Source organism: Esox lucius, chromosome 14, assembly GCF_011004845.1.
Source record: "Esox lucius isolate fEsoLuc1 chromosome 14, fEsoLuc1.pri, whole genome shotgun sequence".
Classification (NCBI taxonomy): domain Eukaryota; kingdom Metazoa; phylum Chordata; class Actinopteri; order Esociformes; family Esocidae; genus Esox; species Esox lucius.
Window position 1 is genome coordinate 22,236,763 of NC_047582.1, and position 20,268 is coordinate 22,257,030.

General features: G+C 38.1%; 2 protein-coding genes across 3 annotated transcripts in view; one reads left to right on the plus strand and one right to left on the minus strand.

The window, feature by feature from the left end:
- The window catches only part of trappc13 (trafficking protein particle complex 13), a 20,344-nt gene extending 17,211 nt beyond the window's left edge, over positions 1 to 3,133 (plus strand). For both annotated transcript variants that reach the window (XM_010878064.4, XM_010878065.4), the window contains one exon: positions 1,815 to 3,133. In XM_010878064.4, coding sequence (XP_010876366.1) covers positions 1,815 to 1,922 — 108 coding nt within the window. In that variant the 3' untranslated portion in view covers positions 1,923 to 3,133. The remainder of the gene's footprint in view (positions 1 to 1,814) is intronic.
- sgtb (small glutamine-rich tetratricopeptide repeat (TPR)-containing, beta) lies at positions 2,176 to 20,267 on the minus strand. The gene is made up of 12 exons (XM_010878063.4): positions 20,206 to 20,267; positions 18,846 to 18,960; positions 18,532 to 18,635; positions 18,296 to 18,377; positions 18,095 to 18,194; positions 17,461 to 17,565; positions 16,772 to 16,910; positions 11,077 to 11,139; positions 8,785 to 8,822; positions 5,411 to 5,494; positions 4,546 to 4,666; positions 2,176 to 3,462 (listed from the first exon to the last, which is right to left on the minus strand). Exons 2-11 carry the CDS (start codon positions 18,943 to 18,945, stop codon positions 4,555 to 4,557), a joined length of 927 nt encoding a protein of 308 aa, XP_010876365.1. The 5' UTR covers positions 18,946 to 18,960; positions 20,206 to 20,267; the 3' UTR covers positions 2,176 to 3,462; positions 4,546 to 4,554.
- Position 20,268: the final 1 nt, after the last annotated feature.

Here is a 20,268-nt window from a genome sequence, read left to right on the forward strand (position 1 = left end):
AAGACAGACAGAAAGCACATTGCAAATGCACCAATCAGATGTAGGTATGTAGGTGAATGGGAAATACACACTACCTACATTGGATTACATATTTCTCAAGCTGGCAGGGGGGGAAATGGTTCTCCTTTTTGGAGAACTGCAAGTGGTTTTTGACAAATTCCACTTGAAGCTAGATGAAAGGTAATAACCTTTATAACACTGTACAGTAGATGCTGCTATAGCAGACTTTCCCCAGAGCAGAGAGAGAAAATATTTGTTGTCAAGGGGCCTTGAGTGCTACATGGATGACATTGAGTTTGAAAACACTTGAAAGAGGATATCAACCTGAGGCTAGCAGAGCTGTTACAAAACATGGTAGTTTCAGAACTGAAGTTGGTTAAGGATAATTTTGTCTGAACCCAACTTAACTGAACTTTGTGAGGTACCCAAGAAAGGGCAATTCAAAACCTAGAAAATGCTGCAAATTATTCAGGTCACAATAGCTATTTTTGATATGCCAAAACTGCATAGCTAAATAGCTATTGCGACCTGAACAATTTGCAGCATTTTCTAGGTTTTGAATTGCCCTTTCTTGGGTGCCTCACAAAGTATCTCTAAATAATGAGACAATATTGATGGAAAAGCAGTTTTCACAGGGGCATTGAGCGTGTCTCCCAGGTCTCAATGGTTGTGTTTTGATTAATAAAAAATAAATATGTTACTAAAATTAAAAGGTGTGACCCTTGATAAATAATCCTCAACTAATTTCATTATCCAATATTTGAGGGTAATATTTGGGCGTAATTTACACTGATCAGCCATAACATTATGACCACTGACAGGTGACGTGAATAACACTGATAATCTTATCATGGCAGCTGTCAGTGGGTGGGATAAGGCAGCAAGTTAATGTGTTAGAAGCAGGAAAAATGGGCAAGCGAAAAATTGTGATGGCTAGACGACTGGTTCAGAGCATCTTCTAAACTGCAGCACGTACCACCTATCTGAGCATTGTTGCAGACCATGTGCACACTTTCATGGCAACGGTTTTCCCTGATGGCATTGGCCTCTTTCAGCAGGATAATGCGCCCTGCCACAAAGCAAAAATGGTTCAGGAATGGTTTGAGGAACACAACAACGAGTTCATGGTGTTGACTTGGCCTCCAAATTCCCCATATCTCAATACAATCAAGCATCTGTGGGATGTGTTGGTCAAATGAGTCTGAGCCATGGAGGTCCCACTTCGCAACTTACAGGACTTTAAGGATCTGCTGCTTACATCTTGGTGCCAGATACCACAGCACACCTCTAGAGGTCTAGTGGAGTCCATGCCTCAAAAGGTCAGGGCTGTTTTAGCGGCAAAAGGGAGACCTACACATTATTAGGCTGGTGGTCATAATGATATGGCGGATCAGGGTATATGAAAATAATGCATTTCAATATGAAACAAGTCTTTCTAGATGACACACATTTTCGATCTTGTGTGTTGTATTCAGTGAATGTCAAATCTACCTAAAGTTTTGGGGGGAAACATTGATCTATTGGGTTTTTTGTACTAAGTCTGGTAGAATATTACCACAAACTTGTGTGAATAGTACCAAAACAAAACAAAAAAAACTGTAATATACAATAAATAAAGCACTTGCATTTAATCCTGAAATAGATTTTTCTTATCTGATTAATCACAATAATAATCATCAGATTAATCAATTATCAAAATACTGGATAACTGCAGCTCTACTTATTATAGCTTCAATGTATGTTTGTCTTGTAATGACTGTTGGGATTTCTTTCCATTAATCACCATAACTAGTTACCATTTACATGTATTTCAGAGTATATCCGGCCTGAGACTTACCGACACGTTTCTGAAGAGGACATATGAATACGATGACATTGCACAGGTGTGTGTGGTTTGTCCATACATGAGCCGAGAGACCTAGACCAAACTAGAATTGTGATACAGTACATCTTACATCTCAATGGACCAACTACCAAACTTATGCACCCGAAAGTGATGTTTTAACATGTTTTTTTTTATTGTTTAATTTGAAAAAATAAATAATGATTTTAAATTAATGTGCATTTAAATGTGAATAAAAGTGTTAACTTAATGGCTTATTTTGCATGGTTAGAAAAACTTGTATTGTACACTATATAAGTACAAATCTGCCACTGAAGTGATTGCAACAGCTGTCAATTTCAATATATTTTATTCAGGTATATTTTCTGACAAAACATTATGCTGCCCTGTTTTTACAAGCATGTTCATTAGCTTCTATTGTCTGACAAGAAATATCAGATGGAAGAGCATGCAAAATCACCAAGACTGAAGTTCCCTACTATCAACAATGCTTCACTTGTGTAAAATGAAACAGAATTAGAAGGAAATGTCATTGATGTACAGTATGTGTGTTAGCTGTGGTTGCCGATGTTAGTAAATACAGGGGGGCTGGGCTGCAGACACGGTCACAATGCATACTTTCAAAGACATACTATCTTATAATTGTCTGTCTAACAATTGCAATCAAAAGCAATTACAGTAATCCTGATGATCACGCCTTAAGATCTTTGTTTCACCCAACAGTAACTATAACAAATAATTTGATACAAAAATAACTGTTTCAACATGAAAGGATAGAAAACAATAACCCTGCTTTCGTGTGTAACTCATGAGAAGGCTCCTTTTTCAAATAGTTCAGAAATGCATACTTTAGGTCTCCAACTGCTTACCTAACCACTTTCATTCCTTTCTCTACTTCCTTCCATTCTTTCATCTCCTTCCCTCCTTGGGGCAATTACAGAATATAATATTAAGTCAATTATTTGGGCCAGTTCTGAAAGGTGCAATGTTATAGAACTAGTGTGTACAACAGATGCAATAACCTGTCATGTTGAATTGGAATCCTATCAGATGAATGAATTAAATTTCTCTTAAAACGTTTCACCTTAATAGAACTCTGCATTCACATACATATCTGTTAAGTAATTTAAATCTTTTAGACAGGATCTGTTTTTTATTATTTGGTAATGGTTTTTATTATTTGGTAATGGTTTCCTGCACAAACAAAATAAAATAAATCTGTTTGGAATGGAAGATTAAAGATCAAATAGGTGCTGTGAACTGGGTGGATATTAAAATGCTTTTATAGAACCTGTCTCCTGATTGGGTCTGTAGAACTGTTGAATATTGTTTCTCCTGACCGGTAGGAATTTTTTAGAAAATAATTGGGTGTGTAGAATCGGGTAAAGACTCTATTAATTGATTATCTATGTAGAACTTTCTCTCCTGATTTGGTAGTATCTACATAGAACGTGCCCTCCTGATTGGGTATGTACAATGTTTCTCCTCTGAAGATCCAGTCACAGTAAAGTGCCATCATCCTCTGCTCCATTTGTCTTCATTCCAGCTCTGCCAGTGATGTGAGTTTAAGGAATGGGTGTAAAGACTGTAATCACGTCATATGGTTGGTGGTCCTCACACTAAAGGGGGAAAGGTCCATATTAAAAATTGTTTACAATGTGTAAATATATTTTAATAACCAGATCCTAATACAGATATTGGCAATTTATAACAAAAGGGCACATGTACAATCAAGTGTAGGGATTAATTGTCAATGTTGCTCTTGACCATTACATTACAGTAAATGAGGAAGACGAAGAAAACATTTTTCTCCATTTTCAAATGTGTGAGAAACGGCAGCATTGGCATGTCTGGCATGTCTAGCATGTCTAGCATGAGGCCTCAAAAATAATTATTGAATTCCCTCAAAATAGCAGAATTGTTCTTTTCTTCATATCACCCCTGGGGCTTGGTAGTGATGGCTATTTTTGGGGAATGCTGGGAGCCAAATGCATTGTTGGAAGGAGCAGTTCATTTGGCTTGATTTACTTTTCTTTACATGGGTGATTTGCACTTTTCATTCTAGGGTCATTTGTAAGAACAATAAATGAAGGACCATTCAAGAACTAAATGCATGCTCATTCAGGTGAAGAAAACCCACCAGAGCCGGCTCACTGGAAAGACTTGGAATGCCCATCAGTATAGCATATGAGCTATACTGTACAACTGGTATGGTGTTGTATTTGCTTTGACTTAGTTCCCCGCCCTAGTGTCTGCTTAGTGTCTCATAATTTCAAGCCTAGCAAGGTAATAGGTAGATTTTATGAATTGCATAATGCAGTGTTAAATGTTGTATTTTCTCTGACAAGCCCGCTCTTTTGAGCTATTATTTCCTGGATTATGCTATTTTATTTATCAATAGCCTTCTTTTAAGGCAGCACTGCTACAAAGGCTTCTTGGTGATCAGTTTTTCCTGTTTTAATGAATTATGTACTGGCAAAAAGATTATGAGGCACTACTTGTGAATAGTCTGTGTGAATAGCTTCATTTAATGTTCAATTAGACATGGAATTAAGGAACACATTGCGTTATTTGCAACAATGTTGAGCATTGTTCACGGCCTGAAGACTAATGTTTTAAACCAACATATTTTATCTGTCTTCTGATGACGTGATAGATACTTTTTGGTGTAACGTCCCCAACATTGGTTGTAGCACACTGACCTGCGTGGATCACGAGTGATCATCAGCGCTGCCACTGAAGGAACGGCTGCGGATGTGGTTCCTGAGCTGTTCGATCAGCTCTGGGTTCTGCTGCTGGATCTGCTGGGCAAATTGCTGACCACTACAAACAGATCAGACAAGTAAGCATTTAGTGTTTGTCAGGTTAATGTAGTTCTACAAACAGATCAGGCGAGTAGGCATTTAGTGTTTGTCTGGTTAATGTAGTTCTACAAACAGATCAGATGAGTTAGAATTTTATGTTTGTCAGGTTAATGTACAGTGAGGGAAAAACATTATTGATCCCCTGCTGATTTTGTACGTTTGCCCACTGACAAATAAATGATTTGTCTATAATTTTAATGGTAGGTTTATTTGAACAGTGAGAGACGGAATAACAACCAAAGAATCCAGAAAAACGGATGTCAAAAATGTTATAAATTGATCTTATGGAAGATTTTGACATGCGTTTTTCTGGACTTTTTTGTTGTTATTCTGTCTCTCACTGTTCAAATAAACCTACCATTTAAATTATAGACTGATCATTTTCTTTGTCAGTGGGCAAACGTACAAAATCAGCAGGGAATCAAATATTTTTTCCCCTCACTGTAGGTCTACAAACAGATCAGACAAGTTAGCATTTAGTGTCTGTCAGGTTAATGTAGTTCTTGTGTCAAATACATAGCTAGGATAAAGCAAACCACTTGGAGTACACATTTTCAAATATACATCACTTACATAAATTAATACTTTGCCTTTTAGGTAATCATTTATCCTGATGTTTATTTTTTTTATTTGAGACATCATTTCAGGAATAGAGGGTCACCGTGTATCTTACAGTAATGCCCATGTGGTGCTACTCACGTACGCTTCAATCAGGCTTGAGATGTCCGACAGTCCTCCCACACCGGCTGATGGACCTCCAACAGCATTGGTCATCATCCCTGACATACTGGCCACAGTATAAGAGAGAAACCAAAACAGTTAAAAACTTGTCACATGCCATTTCAACAAATTTTACAGTGCCGTTCAAAAGTTTGGGGACACTTAGAAATGTCCTTGTTTTCCATGAAAACACATAAAATTATTTTGAATAAGAACTATAGCAAAATGAATAGGAAATATAGTAATTGTCAAGGTAAGAAATAATGATCTTTCAAACTTTTCTTTCGTCAAAGAATCCTCCATTTGCAGCAGTTACAACCTTGCAGACCTTTGGCATTCCAGTTGTCAATTTGTTGAGGTAATCTGAAGAGATTTCGGCCAAAGTTTCCTGAAGCACCTCCCAGTAGCTGGATTGGCTTGATAAGCAATTCCTACGTAAAGTGAGGGAATATTTTTTTTTTCCCTGCTGATTTTGTACGTTTTTATGGTATGTTTATTTGAACAGTGAGAGATAGAATAACAACAACAAAATCCAGAAAAATGCATGTCAAATATTTTAGAAATTGATTTGCATTTTAATGAGTGAAATAAGTATTCGACCCCTCTGCAAAACATGACTTAGTACTTGGTGGCACCAGGTTTGCACACATCTCAGGAAGGATTTTGTCCCACTCCTTTTTGCAGATCTTCTCCAAGTCATTAAGGTTTCGAGGCTGACGTTCGGCAACTCAAACCTTCAGCTCCCTCCACAGATTTTCTATTGGATTAAGGTCTGGAGACTGTCTAGGCCACTCCAGGACCTGAATGTGCTTCTTCGTGAGCCACTCCTTTGTTACATTGGCCATGTGTTTTGGGTCATTGTCATGCTGGAATACCCATCCACGACCCATTTTCAATGCCCTGGCTGAGATAAGGAGGTTCTCACCCAATATTTGATGGTACATGGCCCCATTCCATCAACCCTTTGAAGCGGTGATGTTGTCCTGTCCCCTTAGCAGAAAAACCCCCAAAGCATAATGTTTCCACCTCCATGTTTGACAGTGGGGATGGTGTTCTTGGGGTCATAGGCAGCATTCCTGCTCCTCCAAACATGGCGAGTTGAGTTGATGCCAAAGAGCTTGATTTTGGTCTCATTTGACCACAACACTTCACCCAGTTCTCCTCTGAATTATTCAGATGTTCATTGGCAAATTTCAGACGGGCCTGTACATGTGCTTTCTTGAGCAGAGGGACCTTGTGAGCGCTGCAGGATTTTAGTCCTTCACAGCGTAGTGTTTTCTTGGTGACTATGGTGCCAGCTGCCTTGAGATCATTGACAAGATGCTCCCGTGTAGTTCTGGGTTGATTCCTCACCGTTCTCATGATCATTGCAACTCCACAAGGTGAGATCTTGCATGGAGCCCCAGTCAGAGGGAGATTGACAGTTCTTTTGTGTTTCTTCCATTTGCGAATAATCGCACCAACTGTTTTCACCAAGCTGCTTGGCAATGGTCTTGTAGCCCATTCCAGCCTTGTGTATGTCCACAATCCTCTCCCTGACATCCTTGGACAGCTCTTTGGTCTTGGCCATGGTGGAGAGTTAGGAATCTGATTGATTGATTGCTTCTGTGTACAGGTGTCTTTTATACAGGTAACAAACTGAGATTAGGAGCACTCCCTTTACGAGTGTGCTCCTAATCTTAGCTCATTACCTGTGTAGAAGAAACCAGGGAGCCAGAAATCTTTCTGATTGAGAGGGGTCAAATACTCATTAAAATGCAAATTAATTTATAAATTTTTGACACTTTTTCACTTTTCAAATAAACCTACCATTAAAATGATACACTGATCATTTCTTTGTCAGTGGGCAAATGTACAAAATCAGCAGGGGATAAAAAAATATTCACTCACTTTACGTAGTAATTGCTTATCAAGCCAATCCAGCTACTGGGAGGTGCTTCAGGAAACTTTGGCTGAAATCTCTTCAGATTACCTCAACAAATTGACAACTGGAATGCCAAAGGTCATTTTTTCCCCTCAATGTACCATACGTTCTAGCTGCTCCCACAACAGCTCAATAGAGTTGAGGTCCAGTGACTGTGCTGGCCCCTTCATTATAGACAGAATACTGACAGCTACTTCCCTAAATAGTTCTTGCATAGTGTGGAGCTGTGCTTTGGCTCATTGTCCTGTTGTAGGAGGAAATTGGCTCCAATCCAGCCTCGTCCACAGGGTGTGACATAGCGTTGCAAATTGGATTGATAGCCTTCCTTCTTCAAGATCCCTTTTACAGCTCCCTGTACAAATCTCCCACTTCACCACCACCAAAGCACCCCCAGACCATCATATTGCCTCCACCATGCTTGACAGATGGAGTCAAGCACTCCTCCAGTATCATTTCATTTGGTCTGCGTCTCACAAATGTTCTTTGTGATCCGAACACCTCAGACTTAGATTTGTCTGTCCACAAGACTTTTTTCCAATCTTCCTCTCTGTAGTGTCTGATTTTTGGCCCATCTTCATCTTTTTGTTTTATTGGCCAGTCTGAGATATGGCTTTTTCTATGCATCTCTGTCTAGAAGGCCGGCATCCCGGAGTAACCTATTCACTGTTAACGTTGAGACTGGTGTTTTGCATGTACTATTTAATGAAGCTCCCAGTTGAGGACCTGTGAGGCGTCTGTTGGTCAAACTAGACACTCTAATGTATTCGCCCTCTTGCTCAATTGCGAACCAGAGCCTCTCACTCCTCTTTCTATTTTGGTTAGAGCCAGTTTGCTCTGTTCAGTGAAGGGAGTAGCACAGCGCTGTACAATTTTTCAGCTGTGCTAACATAATTGCAAAAGGGGTTTCTAATAATCAGTTAGCTTTTTAAGATGATAAACTTGGAATAGCAAACACAAAGTGCCATTGGAACACAGGACTGATGGTTGCTGATAATGGGCCTCTGTATGTCTATGTAGCCGTTTCTTGCTACAATAGTTATTTACAACATTAACAATGTCTACACTGTATTTCTGACTAATCTGATGTTATTGTAATGGACAAAACATTTGCTTGTCTTTCAAAAACAAGGACATTTCTAGGTGAGCCCAAACTTACTGGATATCAATTAGAGGATGCAGGGAATTATTATAAGATAAAACATACTGATGGGCTCTGTCAGTAGTTTCATTGTGGTGTCTTTCACTTATTTATTCATCATTATCAGTGCAAATAAAGTAAACAAAATGGTAAAGGAACATAGGTTATTGTTATTATTTTACATTACAAGAAAACATTTTAACAGGGGTGTGTAGACTTTTTATATCCACTGTATTAGCTTCACACTATGGAGCAACAGCCCTGGTTATGTTGCTTAAACATGCACAACACTCACAGTTGTTGCACCTGTTGGTTTTGCATCACACTGGCAGCCTGTAAACACCAGCAGAAAATCAGTATTTTGCCCATATAACTTTTGTGAAAAAGTCAAGTAATTAACAGTGTTAAGGCAGGAACCAGATGCATTCTCTAACAGCATGGCTACCTCGCTCTCACGACTATTCCATAGCTGTCGAGTCTATTCAGGATTCAGATCAGCTGTTGCCATCATGGATCGATATGCTTTCAAAGACATGCACTTTCTGTCTGGCAGGCATTCTTACTGCCACCCATTAAATTATCCAATCATAATCAACCACTTAATGTCCCCAGGCCCTTTACTATGGCATTGATGAAATACCAGGCCAACTGTGTCATGGGGTAGATTTTAGGTGCCATACAGTAACTGTGACATCCACTAGTAACTGTAGCACAAACACTCATCAAAGAAGTATGAGGGACCTTTGCATACTGTAGAATTTGTCTAGATTAGGAAAGGCTTCCTGGAAGGATGCATGGTGTCTCAGACCTGGATTTAATACATTATTTGTTTCTTTTCAAATACTGCAGATGAACTTGATTAAACCTGACCATCGCAATGGAGAAGTGAATGTCCCCTCCCTCCGCACCTAGTGCACAATGTAAGCATACAGTGGGGAGAACAAGTATTTGAATCACTGCCGATTTTGCAGGTTTTACTACTTATAAAGCATTCATCATAGGTACACTTCAACTATGAGAGATGGAATCTAAAACAAAAATCCAGAAAATCTTTTTTAAATAATTAATTTGCATTTTATTGCATGACATAAGTATTTGATCACCTACCAACCAGTAAGAATTCCGGCTCTCACAGACCTGTTAGTTTTTCTTTAAGAAGCCCTCCTGTTCTCCACTCATTACCTGTATTAACTGCACCTGTTGTAACTCATTACCTGTATAAAAGACACCTGTCCACACACTCAATCAAACAGACACCAACCTCTCCACAATGGCCAAGACCAGAGAGCTGTGTAAGGACATCAGGGATAAAAGTGTAGACCTCCACAAGGCTGGGATGGGCTACAGGACAATAGGCAAGCAGCTTGGTGAGAAGGCAACAATGGTTGGCGCTATAATTAGAAAATGGAAGAAGTTCAAGATGATGGTCAATCTCCCTCGGTCTGGGGCTCCATGCAAGATCTCACCTCGTGGGGCATCAATGATCATGAGGAAGGTGAGGGATCAGCCCAGAACTACATGGCAGGACCTGGTCATTGAGCTTAAGAGAGCTGGGACCACAGTCTCAAAGAAAACCATTAGTAACACACTACACCGTCATGGATTAAAATCCTGCAGTGCACTCAAGGTCCCCCTGCTCAAACCAGCACATGTCCAGGCCCGTCTGAAGTTTGCCAATGACCATCTGGATGATCCAGAGGAGGAATGGGAGAAGGTCATGTGGTCTGATGAGACAAAAATTTAGCTTTTTGGTCTAAACTCCACTCGCCATGTTTGGAGGAAGAAGAACAATGAGGACAGCCCCAAGAACACCATCCCAACCGTGAAGCATGGAAGTGGAAACATCATTCTTTGGGGATGCTTTTCTGCAAAGGGGACTGGACGACTGCACCGTATTGAGGGGAGGATGGATGGGGCCATGTATCGCGTGATCTTGGCCAACAACCTCCTTCCCTCAGTAAGAGCATTGAAGATTGGTCGTGGCTGGGTCTTCCAGCATGACAATGACCCAAAACACACAGCCAGGGCAACTAAGGAGTGGCTCCGTAAAAAGCATCTCAAGGTCTTGGAGTGGCCTAGCCAGTCTCCAGACCTGAACCCAATAGAAAATCTTTGGAGAGAGCTGAAAGTCCATATTGCCTAGCGACAGCCCCGAAACCGGAAGGATCTGGAGATGGTCTGTATTGAGGAGTGGGCCAAAATCCCTGCTGCAGTGTGTGCAAACCTGGTCAAGAACTACAGGAAACATATGATCTCTTTAATTGCAAACAAAGGTTTCTGTACCAAATATTTAGTTCTGCTTTTCTGATGTATCAAATACTTATGTCATGCATTAAAATGCAAATTAATTACTTAAAAATAATATAATGTAATTTTCTCAATTTTAGTTTTAGATTCCATCACTCACAGTTGAAGAGTACCTATGATAAAAATTACAGACTTCTACATGCTTTGTAAGTGGGAAAACCTGCAAAATTGGCAGTGTATGAAATACTTGTTCTTCCCACTGTATATAAGGTATTTCAAAACTGAGTATATTTGCTGCGTGCAGGTTTTGAGCCCAGCTGATCAATTATCCCAATCTTACCATGCTGATGAAGGCCGGGTTGTTGATGAGGCTAGCCATGTCAAATCCCAGTCCTGTAGCTGTCTGTAACAAGCAAAAATTCCAAAGGCTTCATTAACCGGTATCTGACAAGCCAAATCTGTCCATAAGTATGACATGAATTTGTAGCACTGTTCAAAGCAGACATTTCTAACGTCTGATAATGTGCTTGACACAACTAAAAACCTCATGACACCCTTGAATGCCAGTAGGATTCAGTGCCCTCCAAGTATTGGGACACTACAGTTGTTGATTCAGGAACACTAAAGGTATGTGTAAATACGATTAGTATTAAATATGAGTCAAAATGACAGACTGACAACTTTCCTTTCTGTCCATTTCAACACATACTGTATGTTTTAACAATTAAGCATAACAGCACTGTCAGAGTAGATTTATTTGTAATGGTGAACAGTCAATATCGACAGAGTATCCACTATCTTTGTTTTAAAGTTACATACAGTGTAGCTGCCAGTGATGGACACAAGTTTTGTTTGTAAATAGTTTTTTCTTTAATAGAATGAATAAAATGTAAATGTATGATTTATGAAGTTAGGTTCCTAATCTCCCATTCCTATAACTCCTCAGATTTGAATAACTCATTTTGTTGCAGTTGAGTAGTCTTTGTGACTGAAGCTCCTGCCATCCATTGAACCCTCTTTCAAAGTCACTTAGAACCTTGACTCTTGCCATCTTGTTCCAAAATCAAAGTCAACTGGGCATGCTCAGTATTTAAAAAGATGCCATGATAGGATTTTAAATGCTTCATTTAATCATGAAGTACTCTTGTATGCAAGCATGTTGTTATGTTCCACCACTCATTTATTCAGGTTTCTCCTTTAATCTGTCACCTATCTATATGAGAGATTTTGGTTAAAACCGACAATGGATTATCAAGGTACACAAGGGATATCCTCCTATTACTGGTGGATTTACTTTTAACTGAAACATAAACTCAAATACAAACATATTTCTTGACAAACCCTTCTTAAATAATATAGCAAAAGACACCAATTAACTATACCTTTGTATTAGTTTAATATATTTATTAAGTATATTATTACTGTAATGCAATTTTTTCTCAAGTGGGGTAATGGGGTGGTTTGAGAATAGGAACCTCATTCTTAAGGCATACAGAAATTCTGAAAGTGTTTGTTTTTTCTTGTACTCATCTAAGAATTACTCCAGATGAAGCTTTTTCAGTTTATAAAGCTGTATTTAAAAACTGATCAAAGTTTTTACAGGAGTTTGAAAGTCTTACAGTAATAAGAAGCATGTTCACGAACACTCGGTTTTTAATGTAGTACATTTTATAGTTCAACGTGAACTCTGAAGATGCATAAAATGGGCTTTGTGCCCCATGTGAAAGAGAACTTTACAAAAAAACAGTATGCTTCGCTGATGAAAAAAACAACAACTCGCATGTAGAATTATCTAGAATTATTTGCCCAGTTGGTAAAGATAAGCAAAAATGTCAAAAAAACATGAAATCTAACATTTAAATAATTTTAAATCTGTTAAAAGATAAAGGCTTAATAAATAAATAATATTCTAAAAAATTTGTCAAGATCCACTCCACAATTCCTTTATTCATACTAGGAATGTCAGAGAAAACACACAATGAAACAAGACAAAAGGTTGTTGACCTTCAAGAATTAGGCAATGGCTGCAAAAACAAAATAGCTACATGACTGAAAAAATCTGTCTCCATAAGGGCATTAATTAAAAAGTTGAAATCATTTGAAGTTGTGTTTAACCTGCCTGGAAGAAGACAAAAGTGTATTTTATCCCCATGCAGAGTAAAGAATATGGTCCAAGGGGCAAACATTTAGTTAAATATTGGGGTTGCCAAGTCTGCAAAACTACAACACGCCACCTCCATGCAAACAAGCTGCTTGGACATTTTACTAGAAGAAAGCATTTATTCATATCTAGACATGAACATGAGTGCCTGGTGTTCCCTTTATGTTATTTAAACTTTGATTGGAACTAGGTTCTAAAGTCAGACGAGACAAAAAAAGCCTTTTGACCACAAACACCAGAGGTGGGGTAGGCATAAAAACAGGGATGCTAAATGTTGAAAATAACCTATTCCCCACTGTATTGTGGTGGATATGTGATGTGGTTAGGCTCTTTTGTTTCCAAAGGAACAGGGAAGTTTAGAAGAATAAATGGCAACATGGACTTGGTCAAGTACCACAAGATTTTAGACTAAAATTCGTGGCTTCTACCAGGGGTCTAAAAATGAGTTTTGCTGGATCTTTCAGAGGGACAATGATCCAAAGCATTCAGAACCACACATAATAGCTCTGTGCTATTGTCTTGGCAAAGGAAAGGTGCACAAAGTAGTAAAAGTAGATGTGCCAATAATCGTGAAATGTTTATTTGAGAAAAACAATTTTTGCTGAATAATTTTACCTCATCTTTACCAATGGGGCAAATAATTCTGAAAGGCACTGTATGTATAATACTTACATGCTACGTGTAACACATAGTATTAGAATTAGTTTTGCATATGTACAATATATTGTTGTTATGTCCCTAATATGACATTTTATATGCTACATTATGTTCATATACTGTAGGTATGTATGCAGGTGTGTAGGTAATGTTTGTTATGCCCCTAAAATATTTCTGTATATGTTAACAATGTGTTACGAGATATTTTATTTCAGTGATAATTTTAGTCATTGCAGTAACAAAACAGAATGATGTAATATAATCCTGTTAATTTAATGTCATTCTTTTGCTTGTCATTTTAAGGTGTAAACCCATTTCTGATTGTTTCATTGTTGTACTTGAGAAGCACTTCATAACAGCATCTGTAGGGGAAGGCAACAAATGTTTGTTTTTTTTACACTACAGTTTACAGTGAATTCCAAAACGGCTTGAAATTCTATGACCCATATAAGCCGGGTAACTTCCCTAGTTATTCTCTGACCTGCATTGTAACCATATTCTGTTCATCTTATAATGAAGACAAATTCCAGTGGCAGCTATACAGTATGTACTGATGAAACCCACCGAAGCCTAAATTAAGGTGGCACGACATTTCCTTTTTTCTCCACAACTGACACTTGCCATTACCCCAGCACTTGTTAATCTTTTTCTCATCTATTCACAATACTTTTTCCAGAACTCTGCAGGCTCTTTTTGTCAATCCTGTTTCTGAGGTTAACTACAGTTTTTGCACTTTGCAGTCCAGCCTACAAATACAGTGTCTTTACCAGATATTGGTGGCTGACATATCCAAGCATTCCCCCTGAAAAGTGTTCCTGATCTGTCAGAGTTGTTATTTTTCATAATGGTGAGCATCATTTGGTCATTTTCAGTAGAGACCTTTCTTGGTCCACCAGGTAATTTGCCATTGTCATTTGCCGAGTTCAGCAATGCTTTCCTTCTTCTTAAGGTTGAACAGTTTTGGCACAGCTAATGTCACAGGTTGATTTATTCTATTTTCCCCAACTAGACTTGGATTGACACATCTTTGTTCCTCGGGCGCTCAGACACCAGCAACAGACTCCAAATGCAAAGCATAGAATCAAGCCTTGAAAATGATAGCTGTCTTGTGCATGCCTAAACAATGCAAACAAACACACCTGCCTAATGTAAATCCGGTTGTCTAAATACCTTTGGTACCTTTATATGAGGGGAATATGTACAAAACAATCACTACAGGAAATTATCCTTTCAGTAACTTCAGGGCAGACATCACAAGCAAAAGGCCAAAGCAACACTGGAGTAGCTCATAAACATGAATTTTCTACAGTGGCCCAGTTAAAGAATGCCTTTGAGAATATGTGGAACTATTTAAAAACTCCATACCACCTGAACAACACTGAACAAACTGCTAAGAAGATGGAGCAATACTGTGAAAAGTTGGTACATACAGTACTAAATGTTCTAAAGCTCCTATTGCAGAAAATGTGGCTCTACCAAATATTAATGTTTAGGAGGTGAACACTTAAGTAAGCAAGATATTCCAATTTTTCTGCCAAATATTTCCCAACATAACATTTTGAGTGTCTCTGATTTATAATAAATTATCAAACAGACTGTTATTTCAACGTATCATTTGTAATACATTAAATTATTTTTAAAGGCCTTTGCCCCTTCTAGAAATTATAAGTAAATTGTATACAATTTATTACATACTTCTCAGATTGCTATTCAGCAGAGTGACAACATCAAAAGCACAGAAGAACTGTTGGATTGGCTGACTGCATTCCAGACGTTCTTTGGGGCCAAGCACCTCTCATCAGTCTCATATTCCATTCCAAAACATTTTGATCAATGTAGTGATTGGTGCTTGGATGCACAACACACATAGTATGTGTATGTGATGACTAGTAGTAGACTTAGGGCCTTTTTACCCTACAACGGTTTTATTTAGATGAACAACATTTATAGCTAGATTGAAGCAGCAGAGGAGGCAACTGCAAATTTGTAGAAACTCATTGTAGCTAACCTAACTAGTTACTAACTTTTAGCAACAGCAGCTACTGCATTTGGCAGAACATATTAAATGTTACAAAGACTGTACTGGTTAGCAGCATCTTTACCCATATTCACCTAGTTTAATCTGAGGTTTGAACAACTGGATCTTATTTTTGGTCAACAAAACACTAGCTTTGGAACACAGTCTGTGTGTCAAACTGAACACATCCGATAACACTATTTGACATGTCAAATAACAAAAAACAATTTTGTGTCTGGCTGGGATAGCTCAAATTTGCTTTAGCTTAGTACCAACCTGAACCCAATCACTAAAAATTGCAGTCATTTTTTATTTTCATAGAATAACTGTGATGGGACTATAGTCACTTGCTATTCCATTCAAAATAAAGCGCACATCTTTTCAACCTATTACCGATCTTTGTGAGACAGATACTTTCTCGAACACGTTTAAATAGGATATTGTATGTAAAGTACAGTCCCGATAATTGTTGTAGTGTAAATTGGCCCGAAGTTTGGCAGAGTGTTCCATCAGATCTGAAAATTTGGGTGGAAGTGTCTAGGAATAAGATTATATGAAAACTACAATATATTCACAACTACAATATCTAAACAATGTTTTATGACTGAGATTCCATACGTTTTGAAAACCTTTATATCACAACTTATAAACCTTCAATAGTCTATGCCAACTCACTCTAATCTCAAAATTAGTTGATGTTATTAGCTACAAGAATCAATAAAGTAGTCCGGCTGCCTTGCACTATCTGCGATTAGAAATTAATGTATCCCTTCATGTGAGATGTGTGTTTTTAAAAGCATGTAAAGAAAAACAAATTGAAAACGTATCTGAAATGAATTTCAATCGAATACATGAATTGAACAAAAAAACACATTTGCATGATAACAATACATACCCACCAATAGTATTCTTTCTTGAATTGGGTGTGTTTTATAAATTGTTTTATAATATATACTGTATGTCACATTTATATATAGGTTTCAGATACATTACCATAGATTTTCAACATGTCACTTTCTTTAATTTAAAGTATATGGCCATAAAGACCATATATTACTTTTCCATATGGTGATCATCTTAGACCATGCAACAGTCCTGACAGAAATGTCATAAAACCTGTCCTTTCATGAATGATTGCTTATTACATATTTTAGTAATATTTATACTTACAAAGATAAAAACTTCAGCAACACTACTTACAGGACTGACTGTCTCTTTTTGTTTCTGCTCAGCGATCTTTAGGTTGGATTTGTAGGTGTCATTCTCGGGATCTAACACAAGAGCTTTCTTGAAGTAGGAGATGGCCTCTGGGTACTTATTCATAGCAGTCAATGCCAATCTAGAGACACAGGGAACAGAAGACATTGGAGCAGCACAGTACAATTATTTGTTTGACTTGTTTTCACTGACTGAAGTTTTGTTTAGGTTTTTTATTTTATATGTTTGAGGTTTCACCACAAACAGGTATATGGACAAAATAATACCCTAATATATTAAACCCTCTCCAAAAAGCCATGCTCCAGGTGAGCCCCACCCCAATACCAGACTTTCATTGAACTGGCATCATATACAACAACAAATGAAAAATAATAATTACAACAACAAATTACTAAAATATTGTAAGAAAATAAGTACATATTTGATTTACTACTACAGGATCGTACAATAAGCTGGATCCAGACCTTCTACATAGGATAAAAACAGCTGCCAATTATTATGGAATTTGAATGCAGATGACCTAACAAAATAGTCAATCCTTTCTTGTTTCTAGAGATATGAGCCATCTTTCCACGTCTACCTAGAAGAGTAGTGAAGGCTATCGCATGGCCCAGCGGGCCGGGTATCGAGGTGTCATATGGACCCACTCAGAATTCCCAACTCTAACTTACCCCATCCTGCCATAGGCTTTACTGTAGCTAGGGTCGATTCCTATGGCCCTCTCGCAGTCCCCCATTGCCTCCGTGTAGTTCCCCAGTTTACTGTGTGCAGCAGCCCTGCGGTAATGACAACAGCACAAGCCAGCCCCAACCGGACGGTCGGGTTAATTTATTAGCATTTCCGATCAGCAGCGCAAGCACAAAGAGAGGCATCTGCTGAGTGTTTAGCAAGTAGTCTTCACTAGACTTACTATGCTGTGTTTGACAAGAGGATGTTGCATGCCATATCTTTCAGGGAAAAAAACAGTAATTATGCAAATTCTGTAAATGAAACAAGTCTATTTTGAGATTTGTATAGGTGTAATAGATATAAAAACATATTAAAAATGATATCAGGGGTCAACAACAGTCTTTTTGCAGCTACATTTAGGAAATATATTCCCAACAAAATAAGATACATTAAGTGAGCATGTGTCAGTGTCATTTCTATAAGAAATGGTTGCTGTTTTCAAAGAAATATCTTAGTTTGCTCAGTTGTGTTTCATTTGCAGTCTACAAATTACCTTTTATAATTAATAATGCAATTATGCATATTACATTTTAATCAAGTGTTAACATATCTCCATTTCAATACAGTTGTGTCTACCTGTTACAGTAGTAAACAGCGTTTCGGAGGTCCAGATTGATGGCTTTTGTATAACACTCCACTGCACAGCTGTAATTCTCCTCTTTCATATGATTGTTCCCTGTGTATGACATCAAGTTTTCCCTTTTTGAGCTATTTCCAGCATGATGATGAAATCATGTTAGCTAACACTTTTTACTACAGTATTACAAAACAATGTACCTTCATTCTTCAGCTGTTCTGCCCTTTCTGTATCTTCTGGTGACGGAGATGTCTCTGGTAGCACAAGGTTATTCTGGTCATTCTAAAGAAACGCAGTAGCATTTTTCAGTCAAGCATAAGACACATGCCTTTTGACACTTGCCCTTCACTTTTAAGGTTACAACTGATTTGAATACAATGAATAAAGTGTAACGTTATAGTTTGGGTAAAAGAAAATCAGAGAGTAACCTTCCCACCTTAAGGAGAGAGTTAAGGAATATTTCAGTGAGAGGTTGTGGTGCTGCGAGATGACAGTCACTGGCGTTGATCTTAAAGGTGTTCTCCAAACATTGTATTGCAACTATAAGGGAAAAAGCATTGTTGCAATAACATAATGGTAAATAATATGTTGCTTTCATTCAATGGAACTGAAAATAGTTACAGGTCCACCATAACTAACCCAACCACAACTGAGTAACCAACCAGTAAAAAAAAACAGAATTGGAGAGCAAGTGTGTTTATAGACAGTTTTAAAATAAACTTTGTGAACAGTGCTCCCATGTTGACCTACCTTCGAGGCTTTCCTGCTCATCTGAATTCAAAGCACCGCAGTGTGTTTGATCTCTCAGGAACTGCACAATAGAGAATGCCAAGCGCTTCTCCACTGCCATTTTTGCTGTAAACAACTGGGCATAAAAGGTTTGAAGATAATGAATATGAAAGTTAGGGACAAAGAATATAATAGAAAGTTGAAGAGATACAATAAGAATTACACAGAACACAATACCACACAATGACAGGCTGCAGAGTTCTTTCAAATGAAAAGAAGCGATACACGTTTATTTTTATGACAGTTGAACAGATGAATGGTTACTGGACTCACGTACGGTATGATTATAAAAGGTCACAATAATGTGTATTGGAGCCAGGTTGTTATATAGTACATCACTGCCAGTGGAAAGATATTAGTATTTTTACAAAACAACTCAAGATGGAAAATTGGAGTGTGTGTACAAGCCATTTTGCACATGGGTAGACTGGAAACTTCCTTGATGGCCCAGATTTCCTTGAAACACTAAGGTAAAAATGGCCTAACCATTTGGCCATTGCCAGATAGCCAGTCTAACCTTTTCTGTAAGCACAAACAAAATTGTCTAATTAGAAAAACACAGTTGAGTTAGATCCATCTGTATAACTCTTCACTGCAAATTTCCAAATGTAGGCTAGTGCTACTTGCTGATACACATTATATGTACATTTTAATAACTTTTTGTTTCCTCCTAATTTTTATGCTGTGAACAAGTGTATTACAATACACTAACGTAGTAATACTAAAACGCGTCATAACTTGCCACGAGAAACATCGTGCCATAACTTACACAATTAGTGACTCATGGGAAAGAACCCATGCGTTCAGATAGTATAAGACATACATTATTTGATCATAACAGTATTAATGTGTGGCAACCGGGCATACCAACTTCACAGTTAACACATTTAAACAATACGGAGCATGGAGACTGGCACTGTTGACATCCATCCTAACATATGTTGACAAAGGATGATGCGGTAGGCAATGATGTAATGCTGATTTGGGACTTGGGATTTCATGATGTAATGTCAACCTAATCATCTGAAGTAAATATAGCAGTCGCTGATGACAGATATAGCCTACTGATTAGTTACATAGCGCGTCCAAAATCAATCCCAGATCACCGACTGAGCGCCTCTCTTCATCGGCCTCTACATGCAGTCTGCAGACTGTAATACCTGAGCGTAGCTTTAAAAAGGCCTATAACCTACTGAAGAGAAATAAAAAGCCATAATGATACCGTATTCCTAACCTAGTACATGCTACTAAACATTTAAATAAAAACAAAAAACAACAAAACTGATCTAACGGAGAGCATTCGAGTCCCCCGCCCACCTACCTGCTATATTTTTCAGCGGTCCCTGCTACCGCATCATGAGTATTTCGGTCTGAATGATCGCAT

Coding starts and splice junctions, on each gene's coding strand:
- sgtb (XM_010878063.4), bottom strand. CDS start 18,945: ATGGCAGTGGAGAAGCGCTTGGCATTCTCTATTGTGCAGTTCCTGAGA. Junction 18,636..18,845: donor TGAGCAGGAAAGCCTCGAAG/GTAGGTCAACAT, acceptor TTTCCCTTATAG/TTGCAATACAATGTTTGGAG. Junction 11,140..16,771: donor AAAAAGAGACAGTCAGTCCT/GTAAGTAGTGTT, acceptor TGCTTGTTACAG/ACAGCTACAGGACTGGGATT.